This window comes from Camelus bactrianus, chromosome 32, assembly GCF_048773025.1.
Source record: "Camelus bactrianus isolate YW-2024 breed Bactrian camel chromosome 32, ASM4877302v1, whole genome shotgun sequence".
Taxonomy (NCBI): Eukaryota; Metazoa; Chordata; class Mammalia; order Artiodactyla; family Camelidae; genus Camelus; species Camelus bactrianus.
Genome location: NC_133570.1, coordinates 21,028,927 through 21,041,152, shown reverse-complemented (window position 1 = coordinate 21,041,152; position 12,226 = coordinate 21,028,927). Strand labels below are relative to the sequence as shown.

At 44.9% G+C, this 12,226-nt stretch overlaps 1 protein-coding gene across 1 annotated transcript in view; it reads right to left on the bottom strand.

Moving 5' to 3' along the window:
• The window catches only part of SLC5A1 (solute carrier family 5 member 1), a 45,946-nt gene that overhangs the window by 21,645 nt on the left and 12,075 nt on the right, over positions 1 to 12,226 (bottom strand). The window contains exons 3-5 of the mRNA XM_010947923.3: positions 6,161 to 6,265; positions 4,895 to 4,954; positions 3,200 to 3,304 (exon numbers count right to left, since the gene is read on the bottom strand). Coding sequence (XP_010946225.1) covers positions 3,200 to 3,304; positions 4,895 to 4,954; positions 6,161 to 6,265 — 270 coding nt within the window. The remainder of the gene's footprint in view (positions 1 to 3,199; positions 3,305 to 4,894; positions 4,955 to 6,160; positions 6,266 to 12,226) is intronic.

Genomic DNA, 12,226 nt, shown 5'->3' with positions numbered 1-12,226 from the left:
ATTTTACAGAACAGAATGCTACTCAGAACTTGGTAAGGTAGGGTGCTGGCGTGGATTAGATGGGTGGGAAGGAGCCGATAAAATTTAGAGGGGTACATGGAGGAATAATCAAGTCTGGGTCTCAGAGTCCAAAAGGACATGGCCACGAGATGGCAGCCACCGTCAGAACTCCACACCAGCGCTGCTCCGTGGCCTGGGTCACATCTGGGCCCTGAACCTGAGATGCATTTCACTTTCTTTCCACCGTCAGTTACACATCCACTGGATCCCTATGTCCTGGCAGGTCCCTGGTTGTTCCCTGTCTGGACATGGATCTCACAAGGCCACATCTTCTTCTCTTCTCACCAATTACAAACTACCCATGCCTCCCCACACAACAAAATTGATTAATCTCTGTTTGTGTGCAGTGTGAATCCATGACTGCCTTACTTTGTTAACCAACAATTTTTTCCTTTTGTCCATAAGTCCTGAACTCTTTATTTATCTAAATGTGAGCTCCCAGCAATTACAGTCAACATCAGAGTAATTTTTTAAAGATTCCGTACTCTGTGACCCATGGTGAACCTAAAGTCAGCCAAATTTATAAAGACAAAGCCTTGCCTGTCTGGCCCTTCCCAGTCCTTTCTGCTGCCTGATGTCCCACCTCCAGATCCTTCATGCACTCAGTGTGCAGCTGACGTCCCCTCTTCACAGTCCTCGCAAATCCTACTCTCAGAAACTCATTTATGTTGGAAGCTCATTTAACTAGCTATCTTAATTCTTATCCCAAGGTCTTGAATTTTGCCCTAATTTACCTTGGAAGAATGAAAGACTTAGAAGGCAGGGAGTATATAATGTTAACAGGTTTTGATTCCATATCAGGGTCCCTGCTTCTCATCCTAGTTCTGTTGCTTTTAATCCCACAAAGTCCCCGTGGACCTCAATTTCCCCAATGTGGGGGAAATGGGAGCACAGGTCACAGAACTAGATGACTATCTGACTTGTTATCCTATGCCCTCACCCCATCCAAGCATAGAGCAGAATTCTGAGAAGAACACAGACAACTGGGACTAGGGAGACCCAGGCTCCAGACCTGGCTTTGCCATACACTAGCTATGTGATTTGGGACAAATTACCTAATCTCTCTGAGACTCTATTTTCTTTTCCATGAAGTAGAAAATAAAATAAAAATCCCTGCCCATGTAGAACTTTTATGAGAACTGGAAAAGGAATAAGCAAAGCCCCTACTGGCAACTAAGAGTGGCACTAATGCATTATTCAAGGGATCGCTGGTTCTGGGCAGCAGGTGGAGCTGGTAGGGCAGTGGGCAAGGCCTACAGGAAGGAGCCCCAGAAATCACAGAGACGGAGCAGCTTACACTCAGTATTATTCAAAAGTAAAATTGAAAAAAAGCTGACTGCTGGGGGAATGGGCTCCATCAGGATCTGAGCTGAGGGAGGCTGCCGCTGAGGTACCCGGGGGCTCCCAACTCCAAGAAGGTTTAATTAGTAACCTGAAAAGAAGTGAGGCAACTGGGAAGGCAGGGAGAGAGGCTGAGCACTAAGCTTACTTATATGACTACCGCTCCATCAGCTCCAACGGCAAAGAGTGCTCTTTCCATGGCAACTGCAGTCAACAGACTTTCACCTGCCTGAACTGTGGACTTGGAGAAGGCTTGCTTCCAAGAAAGGGACTCCCTCCTCTACCTGCTCATGAGACAGATGCCACCTCACAAGCTGAACCGAGGAGCAAGGAGCAGTTCCCTCACCAACCTCCCATGATTCCAGGGTCACCTCCCCACCCTCCCGCCTACATTCCTTTTATCCTTTTATACCTGCCCTTCCCACCCTCAGGAAGCCTGATTTACTCACCCCTTCCAACAACTCCCAGTCCAGACTCTGCACACCAGTCTCTAATGAAATAAGACTGAAAAGCCCAGGGTTTTCATCTTGTAATTATAAACGACCATGAAGGAAGGGAGGAGAAAGTAAAGGAGGTAGAATCATCACATTGGCAGGCAAAGCACACAGGCACCAGTCAAGGGCAGTCACATTTTGAGCCAGGAAGCTAGGCAGGGAGGGGGCAGTAACTGGGGTGTCAGTCCCAGCTCTAAGACAAGAAAGCCCTCTCGGTCCAGTCGATGAGAGCACGTGCTCACTGAGTTGTGTAAAAATGTGTGTGTGAGAGCATTCAATGGGGACATGATAATCTCTTCAACAAAGGGTGCTGGGAGAACTGGACATCCACATGCAAAAGGATGAATTTTGACTTACATCACATCACATGCAAAAATCAACTAAAAACCGATCAAAGACCTAAATGTAAGAGCTAAAATTATAAAACTCTTAGGAATTAACATAGTATTCAATCTTCATGATCTTGGATTTTGGCAATGGATTCTTAGGAATGACACCAAAAGCATGAGAAACAAAAGAAAAAAAAACAGATAAACTGGACTTCATCAAGATTTAAAACTTCTGTGCATCAAAGAACACTACCAAGAAAGTGAAAAGACAACCTACAGAATGGAAGAAAGTATGTGCAAATCATATGGCCTAGCATCCAGACTATTGAGGCTTCTCTAGCTAGATTAGGGTGCTGAAGCAATCCAGGGCGCTGCTCACATGGCATGTAGAAGGCTCTCATTTTCATCATCATCATGCCCTACATTCCAAAGATACTTCATGTTTTCAAGAAAATCCATTTGATCCTCACTACCACCCAGTGAGGCAGGCAAGGTAGGAATTTTTATCCCCATCTTACCCACCAAGAAGCGAAGGTCCAGCGAGGTAAAGCAGTATGCTACTGGCCCCTCCTTACAAGGGAAGACGGAGAATCTCCGAGGTCCCTTTCAGAGCTGTCGGGGACTGCCCATGTTAAACACCTCAGAAATGCCACCTGGAGCCAGATTCTGACCTCTAAGATCAGGGCTAGCCCTCAGACATCCCTAACTCCTTTTTAATCGTCTATTAAGAGCAGCTTTCACTGAACCTTCTTGAACCTGATTGTTTTCAACTTCCCCACAGAAGAGGATAAGGAGTTCCATGTGTTCACTCCTTGATGTGTGAAATAGAACTTTTCCCTCAGAGGCAAGAAGGCCTAAGGGACTGAGTTAGTAGCAACATACAGCACTGTCCTTCCGTGGGCCCCCATGTGCTGAGGGCAAGGGTAGGCAGGTTCTGAGACAGCCAGTTCCCAGCCCCCAGGGAAGAGGACTCACCGAGATCTTGGTGAAAATGTAGAGCAACAGGGACAGAATGGAGAGGTAGACCTGGATTCGCTTGCCTCCAAATCGCTTCCGCAGGTACTCTGGCATCGTCACCACCTGCGTGGGATGGAAGGGCGGTCACTGCCAGCCAGGGTGATCAGAAGGCCCAGAGCAAGCAAGCAGAGCAGTGGCATCCACCCTGGTGTCAGAGGGTGATCAAGGGTTAACCCCTACTGATCAGAGAAGTCTGTGAGGTGGCCGGAGGTCCCCTGTCCTCCACCCAGCTGCTCATCTCAACTCTACATGCCCTATCACTATAGAGGCAGCTGGGTATTATCCCAGGACATAGGAAGTGCCCAATACACACTTTATTTAATGAACATATGACTGGACATAACCAAGAAGGCAGATACTGGCCCTGAAGAAGGAGGGAATAGAAGATTGATAGATAGATAGAAAGACAGACAGACAGGAAGATAGATAGATAGATAGATAGATAGATAGATAGATAGATAGATAGATAGACAGACAGACAGACAGATAGACAGGTAGATAGATTAGATAGATAGATGATAGATAGATAGACAGACAGATAGATTAGATAGATGATAGATAGACAGACAGACAGATAGACAGACAGGTAGATAGATAGATAGATAGATAGATAGATAGATAGATAGATAGAAAGAAAGAAAGAGAGAAAGAGAAAAAGAAAGAAGAAAGAAAGAAAGAAAGAAAGAAAGAAAGAAAGAAAGAAAGAAAGAAAGAAAGAAAGAAAGAAAGAAAGAAAGGAAGGAAGGAAGGAAGGAAGGAAGGAAGGAAGGAAGGAAGGAAGAAAGGAAAGGAAGAAAGGAAAGGAAGAAAGGAAGAAGTTAATTCCCATACAAAGCACCTACAATGAACAAGACATCATAACCACGATGACGGCATCTTTTCAGTACACTAAACAAGGTGGCCAGGCTTGGTGTGTGCTTCACTCTGCTCTGCACACCGGCCTTGCCAAGGATTGTGGCTGCAGGCCTGCTCACCTGCTCTCCCAGTTCCTTTCTGCAAATTCCAACCACACTCCCTTTCGTTCCCTCAACCCTGAGCCTGCTGTCTCTTGGAACCAGACACACATCACCAACGGTCCACAAGCCTCCAAAGATGCAGAGTCTGCCTGGACTTCTTCCATATTGCTTTCAGCTCCTAATAGACAGACTTACACATAGTAGGTGCTCTTATATCTCAGAGAACAGATGATGTTAAAACTGTTTTACACAAAATATCAGAGATCTAGTCAAGAGACTGAGCATATATTTGGTACTTGAGTACCAGCTGCATGTTCAGCAGTAAGAGCTGCTGTGTTTGTAAATGAAGGGGAAACATGGTTCTTTTTCTCATGCTGCTTCCCTTCCACAGACAGAAGCATTCTGTAGTGCATCATGAGCAAATGCACAGCAGTGCCTTGCAAGTATACACACAGGATGGGAGTGTGATGCTTCAGATGCTGAATAGAGCGGGGCTGCTTAGGAGGGCTTCTTAGAGGGACAAGCCGTACCTGTTTGATGCCCCTGAGAGAAGTCAAGAACTTTAGAACCCAGAAAAGTGAGCCAAGTCATAGGCTTTTATCCCATAAAGTTTCCTCTGCCTTCCAGGATGACCAAGTTCACACATGAATTTGCCAGCAGGAAATATATATTAAATAAGAACAGAGCAGATACTTACCCCTGCCCTAATGTAAATGGGAACAAACAACCAGCCCAGCACAACCACAATAATGAGAGCCTGAAACGAAGAAAGAGGTGAAGTCAAACCAGGCAAAACCTTAGCCCGTCCTGCTGCCTACAGGGCCCACAGCTGCTGCAGAACAATCACCCAGCATTTTCTCTTTGGGCTCTGGGGACAACTCCCTAAGTGGCCATCAGTGGCTGGAGGAGGCCTTTGATGCCTGAGTGGCCCACGGAAACAACAACTGGGCAACAGTAGAGAGGAACCCGGGAGGGCTGCCCACTAACATCACAGCTCCTTTTGCCTCTTCCCTGGTTTACAGGAGTAAATACCATTTAGAGAGCTTTTTCAAAATAAAAATGATAATAATCACAGAAATCTGATGGTCAGTATTTCCAAATATCCAACATGGCTGAAAGGGTACAGGAAGGCTTGGCTTTTTAAAAGAAGAAAGAAACACTATTGCCATCATATCAGTGGTTTTCTCATGCTACTCTTGAGGCAGGAAGCCCCATAAAAAGACTGGCAGGACCCCCAAGCAGGGGCCACTACTCTCTGCCGGCACCATCCGGTTCCCTGGCCCAGAGCCTCTATCTCACTTTTTACCTCTGAAATGGCTTAGTTGCCCCTAAAATTCTGTTGGTTCCCTGAGCTCACTTCTAATTGGTTATTTCCTTCACTCCTGATTGGTTATTACTCTCACTTCTGATTGGTCCACTTCCCTAATTTCTAATTGGTCCATTTGTAGTACTTCATTTGCATGGAGCTCACTCCTGATTGGTTATTTCTCTCACTCCTGATTGGTCCATTCCCCTCACTCCTGATTGGTCTATTCCTACAAAGCTTGTTCCTGGTTGGTCAACTTCTGTTATACTTTATTTGCATATGATGTTGCAAAGTGTAAAACTGGCAGCCTATAAAGGCCTGTGTAAACTTGCAGACAGGGTCTAGAGCTTGGAGTGTTAACTCCTATGGGTCCACTGGTGTAACAAACGTGAATTCTCCACCTCTCCGAATGCTGCTTGGTCTCTTACCCAGATCCAGGTTGCTGTCACAACTGAGCTGTAACACATTTTTCTGCAACACTCTGATTGGAGGGGAGCAGGACCCTGGGGCTTCTGCAGCTGTGCCCCTCCACAGCTGCATCCCAAGGTGGTTTTGGGAGGTTCTCTAACATCTAAGACGGCTCTGAGCATAGACTGAGCTGGCTGACAGCTACAGCTCCGACCAGCTCCAGGACACAGTGTCTCTGACGTTACTCACGTTCCACTCAAAGCCCCCAGTGGCGATGCCTGCAGCTGCTCCAGTCCCAGCCAGCCCCACAAAGTGACCGCTTCCGATGTTACTGGCAAACAGAGAGGCTCCAATCTGAAAACACAAAGAGAAAGTCACGTGAGGATTCTGTGCTCCACCAGGACACTCGGAGTGGGCCAAAGAGTGTAGAGACATGCCAGCCAAGAGAAGGATACATCACATAGATCCTAGCAAGCCAGATGGGAGGGTGGATTTTATTCTAAATATGATGGGAACCTACCGGAGAGTTTCAAGCAAGGGAGGGACAAGATCTAATTTGCTTTTAAGGACTGCTCTCAAGCATGTGGAGAATGTAGCGTTGGGGGCAAGAGAGAAAACAGAAAAACCCTGTGGGAGGCAATTGCTTCCTGTAGGTGAGAGGGGACAGCGGCTTGCTCTCGGGTGGTGGCAGCTGAGACAAAGACAAGCATAGAGATTGGGGTAGGTTTTAGAAACAAAGTTGACCAGGCTGTTGATGGATCAGATGTGGGAAATGAGGGAAGGAGTAAACAAGGGTAACCCCTAGATTCAGGACTTGAGTAACTGGGTGGAAGCCATTCATGAGAAAAGGGAAACTGTGTACTTTAGTTTGTGCCACTTGAGAGTTTTAATCTTTTGTTATCTGTACTTTAAAGCGTGTTGTACAACACAGGTTTGCTTGCCTTTGTCAAAGGAATAGGACGCAGTAAACTTTGCATAAAAAAGTAAATTACTGTTGCCTCTGATCATAAGTGGAATTCTCACGGTATGAGAGTTCTGTTGCTCTGGACTGTATCTCATCTTCATTATAGCGTAAACATTAAAATGCTTTGAAAGTTAAAGAAGAAGAAAGGGAAACTGAAAGAAAGGGAAGCCCGCTGTTTAGATACATCCACCTCCTTCTCCCCAAAGCTTGGTGGGGATAAGAGTCCACTTTTTTTTTTTAATCTTCCTCATCCTGTTTATTCTATTTTTCTGATTAAAAAATATTTTATTGAGCTATAGTTAATTTACAATATCATGTTAGTTTCAGGTGAATAGCAAAGTGAGTCAGTTATATATATATGTTGTGTTATATATATATATAAAATTTTCAAGAGTCTTTTCCATTACAGGCTTTACAAGATACTGAATGTAGCTCCCTGTGCTATACAGCAGGTCCTTATTGTTCATTTTGCATATAGTGAAGTGTATCGATAACAGTCTGCTTTTAATCAGAATTCCCTTCCGCATGCAGCCTGCCTGTCATGACCCATTAACTTTTTTTTCATTTACCATGTCTCACTTGATAAATTATTAAGCCTAATGTACTATTAGGAGCATTATTACCAATAATGATTAACCGCATTAGATTAGCCTTAAGTTGAAGAAGTCCTTTCCAACATTCCCCCCAAGGGGGACAGTGGACTCTAAGCAGTTGTAGGCTTTCCTGACGCAACTGCTCACCATCTGATGGAATGGGGGCCAGGAGGACTTTGGGGGTACCAGAATGTCCATGGGCTGTTCAGAGCGAAGCAGGCTGGCCTTCTTGACTTCCCAACTGTTTTTAGCATCATGTGGCTTCAAACTCTCTTTTAAATCTGCCACTCAGCCATGGGTCCTTGGCAGTGGTGACAACTAAGCCGGTCTCTCTAATTCCTGTCATTGTCAGAGAATCTGCCTCTAAATTATTTGGACCATTCAACAAGAACAGATTGCCTCTCTTTGCAGTTGAGATTCCTGATCATACCCATGTGGTTTGCCTCAATGACACAGTGGCTGCATCACTTAAAATGTTTTCACTTCAGTCCCCCTGGCATTTGGCACAAATCATGCTTTCCCATGAGCCTTCTCTGAAGGGAAAACTACTTAAACCACAAAGGAAAACATCTGGCCAAATTCATTTCTCCCTATGAACTATGCACGTCAGGAGGTGGAAGCTAGCAGAGATTGCATCTCTCTCTAGAACCAAAGGCAGGCATCAGTCCGTCTGACAGTCACTCCTTCAGTGCTTAACTCAGCCCTAGAAATGGACCCTGATCCAATGCTACTCACAAGAGCGCTCTGCTGGCAAGGAGATTCGCTTCACCTGGGAGCTTAGGAGAAACACAAATTCTCGATCCCCACCCCAGACCTACTGAGTCAGAGAAATAAGCTCTCCAGGGGATGCTTATACACAAAGAAGTTTGAGAAACCTGCCCCAGACTGCACTCAAAGTCACTGTTTCTTCTTAACACTTGTTTTGAACTCCCTTTGGGAGTAGAAGCCCAGTGACTAACTACAAAATTGGAATGCTAAAATGTGGAGGACAAAAAGTTTGGGGTGAAGGAGGCTCTCTCTCCAAAGTCCCCATAACCCCAGAGCTGTAATGGCCTGTTACCCGGGCATTCAGGCTACCTGATGGGAGACAGTCACTTCTCCACATGCCAACATACAGCACAGAGACTGAACCCTTACCAACATCACTGGTGAAACCCCAGAACTGGCAGGCTCAGTCAAATAAAGACTTCCAGTGTACCCTCACATCACAGCAAAGTTATTGAGACATTTCCAATGGAAATCTTCAGAAGCCCCCAAAAGGCTTTGTGGGAAATCCTTCCACAATTTATCTTCTCAGGAAATGGGGTTATAAGAGTTCCCAGACTGTGACGTAAACCACCAGAGTCAATAAACATTGCCGGCTGGAGGGCTCCTTTGCCCTGTCACGGCAACTCGGCAACTCGGCAACTCGGAAGAGGAATTACAAGCTCCTAGGGGGTCTCTGCGCTCCAGCCTCACCCTCCTCCAATCCAGCAGCCCCTCAGTGCCCTCTCATGTCCTCCATACCCCAGCTAAATCACACTGACCCAGCCTCCTAGATCTGCTCTGGGCTTCCCTGCCTCCTGCTTATGTGTACACCATTTCCTTATGCCTGGAACTCCCTCTCCATCAAGTTCTGCCTACAAAAACGCTGCCCCAGTGTTCAGAGAGAAGCCCGGTCCCATCTCTCTGCTGACACCATCCAGAGCCAATCTCTTCCTCCTCTGATCTCTTACCCCACCTGTTGTCTGTTGCACTCTCCTGGTGCCTGTAGGGCCCCATTTTTGTAACTGCTTCTGTACATTGTTGTCCCCAAAACATCCTCTAGCCCTTGAAGATCACTTCTGCTTCCACTCAGCACATGGCAAGCACTCAGTAAAAGTCTGCTGAGTAGAGTGAGTGGGTGGGTGAGTGATATCAAGCCCTTGGTCTGGTGACCAAATACCTTCAAGTTGCATTTACTCCCACTGACTGCATGGAGCTGGGACTCTTAATGAGGACATGCCAAGGACAGCTCTCTCCTGAGGAAGAGGCAATAAAATTGGCCTGCCAGGCCCAAAGGGGCCCAAAAGACAGTGGGGCCCGCTGGAGATTATGAACTGTGCTGAGATGTCAATAGGGTGACCTGTAAGCTCAGCGTTAGTAAGAAAGAGACCTCAAGGGGGATCTGAATTTGTGGGTTAGTCCATCAAATAGGCAAAAAAATTGTAAATTATAATATTTGGTGTTGGCAAGTAAATAGGCTCTCCCATATATTTCTCATAGAAATGTAATTCTGGAAAGCAGTTTTTTAGTACAAATCCAAAGATCATCTTCCACCATGTGATTCTACTTTTAGTAATCTATCTTAAGGTTATCAGAGATGGAGACAGACTTAAATGTAGGAATTTCATTAGTATGTTCAATGCCACATTATTTACGATATAGGAAAGTTGGAAACAGCATAAATGCCCAACAATAGGAAAAACTGGGTAAATTAAGGTACCTACTTATGATGTAATATTATGCAGCCTTTAAAACTATAGCTTTGAAGAATTTATGATGAGGAGATGATTGTGATAAAAATGTCAAGTAAAAACATACAAAGTTATATACCATATGATCCCCCAATTTTTAAATATAAATAGAGAGATCCAAATTTAACAGCAGTTATCTATGGCACAGAAAACAGAGAGTGTGTTTTTATAATTTTCCAAAATTTCCACAATGAGTTTGTATAATTTTATAATCAGAATACAATTCTTTAAAACTTTTAACAATGAAGGGCAACAATTCCAGGGATGTCTCCGATTAACTCTCGGAGCCTGAGGCCTGAGAATAAAGTACACAGGGAAGTTATGTGTTTGTGGGGATGTAGAAAAAGATACGAAAATGTCATTGAATGCTAACAAAAAAATTATGTTTTGTGTGACATAAAAAATAGAAAATAGGAAATATGTGGGAGACCCCATTTACTTGCCAACACATCCATCAAAATCTAGAGTCAAAGTACAGGACAGCCACTTAAAGCTGAATTTCAGATAAACAAATACATTTTTAGTAAAAGTATATCTCAATATTGCATGATTGCATGATGATATACTAAAAAAGCATTCATTGTCTGTCTGAAATTCATATTTAACTGGCCAGCCAGTACCTTTATTTGCTAAATCTGGCAGCCCTAATCAGAATCACCTAGAGGATTTGTTAGACCACAGATGGCTGAGGCCCATCCCCTCAAATTTCTGATACATTTGTCTGTGTTGGAAATATTGCACTTCTAACAAGAACAAAAGTTTGGGTTTTTTTGCTGCTGCTGGTGTGGGCACCACACTTTGAGAGTCCCATCCAGGGAGAATAAGAAAGGGAGAGAGGATGGCTAACTTAACAGTGCCTCCTTCAGGCCAAGTGTGGGGCCAGGCAATTCATTCACTTTATCTTTTCTCATGCTTACAACAGTCTGAGAGGTGGGTATTATTCTCACCTTTATTTTATAGGTGAGAAGACTGAGGACCAGAGCAGAGACATGATTTGCCCAAGGTCCCACAGCCCAGTATGACCAGCATCCCAGGGACAGAAGGGGAAGACAGCATACGCTGACTTGCCTACTTCCTCCCCGATGTTCCTTTCTGGACTTCCCTGAGCAGGCACATTGGGGTCAGACCCCTACCCACCTCACTGTAAATTCAGGAACATATGTGTGAGTCTGCATTCCACTTGTATTTCTGATCCCTCCCTCATCTTCTGGGGAGCTGGTGTTTAACCTGAATTACATCTTGGTTCTCTTATAAGGAATCCTTTCATAGGGGAAGTGTGAAAAGTTTTAATCTTTGACCCTTGCCATCTCTTGGTATTACATTTCCTGGATTGAGACAGAAGAGAAGGTGGGGCTCACATGTTCCGCCTATTTCATTTCTGAGACTCTGGTAAATATTTAGACACAGGCTTTCTTCAGAGTCATCATAATCTCTGTTTACTCTGTGTCAGCTCACATCACCCATGGACAATGGTGGCCTTTCACTTATCTTCATAAACATCTCTTTGCCCCTAGAACCGAAGGGGCAGGAAATCAGGAAACCAGTGCCAAAGCTGGCATCTTCCCACAGGCTGTTGGCACAGTAGGTGGGTGAGGTCTTCTGTTGGCATTTATAGGTCAAGGAGGCTGGAGACCAACCCTCTCACAAACTCAGATGGGCTCATACTTGGGATTATCAACTCAGGATCCCTCACCTCCAGGGCCTGATCAACATGCACAATCTCGCCCCATGCTGGCCCCTTTCAGTTCTTCAAGTACCCCAAGCTCCTCCCCGCCTCAGGCCTTTGACCATTCTGTTCCTTCTGCTTGGATTGCTCTTCCCCCATCTTCACAAGGCTGCCTCCTTCTCATCCTTCAGAGCTCAATCTAAGTGCCCAGTCCTCAGAAAGGCCTTCCCTGACCCTCTCACATAGGTTAAGAAAGACCCCTCTCCTTCCCTACCACCCTTGACTCAAATACATTTCCTTCTTAACACTTAGCACTATTTGTCATTTCAGATATATTTTGTAGGAATGTGTCTCACACACACTAATATATGTGCGGCACATAGAAGGGAATCAACTTGTAAATGTAGAATGAAATAATAGCAATTCATAAGTGGATAACTGATTTAATTCCCAGTTTAAGAAGGAGGATCTGGAGATGAGATACAATGATAATGATGTTAAGAATGGCCAACTTGGATAGTACTAACTGTATTGTTCCAAGAGATTTATCTGCATTCACGAGTTTAATCCTCAGAACAACTCCATGAAGTAGGTGCT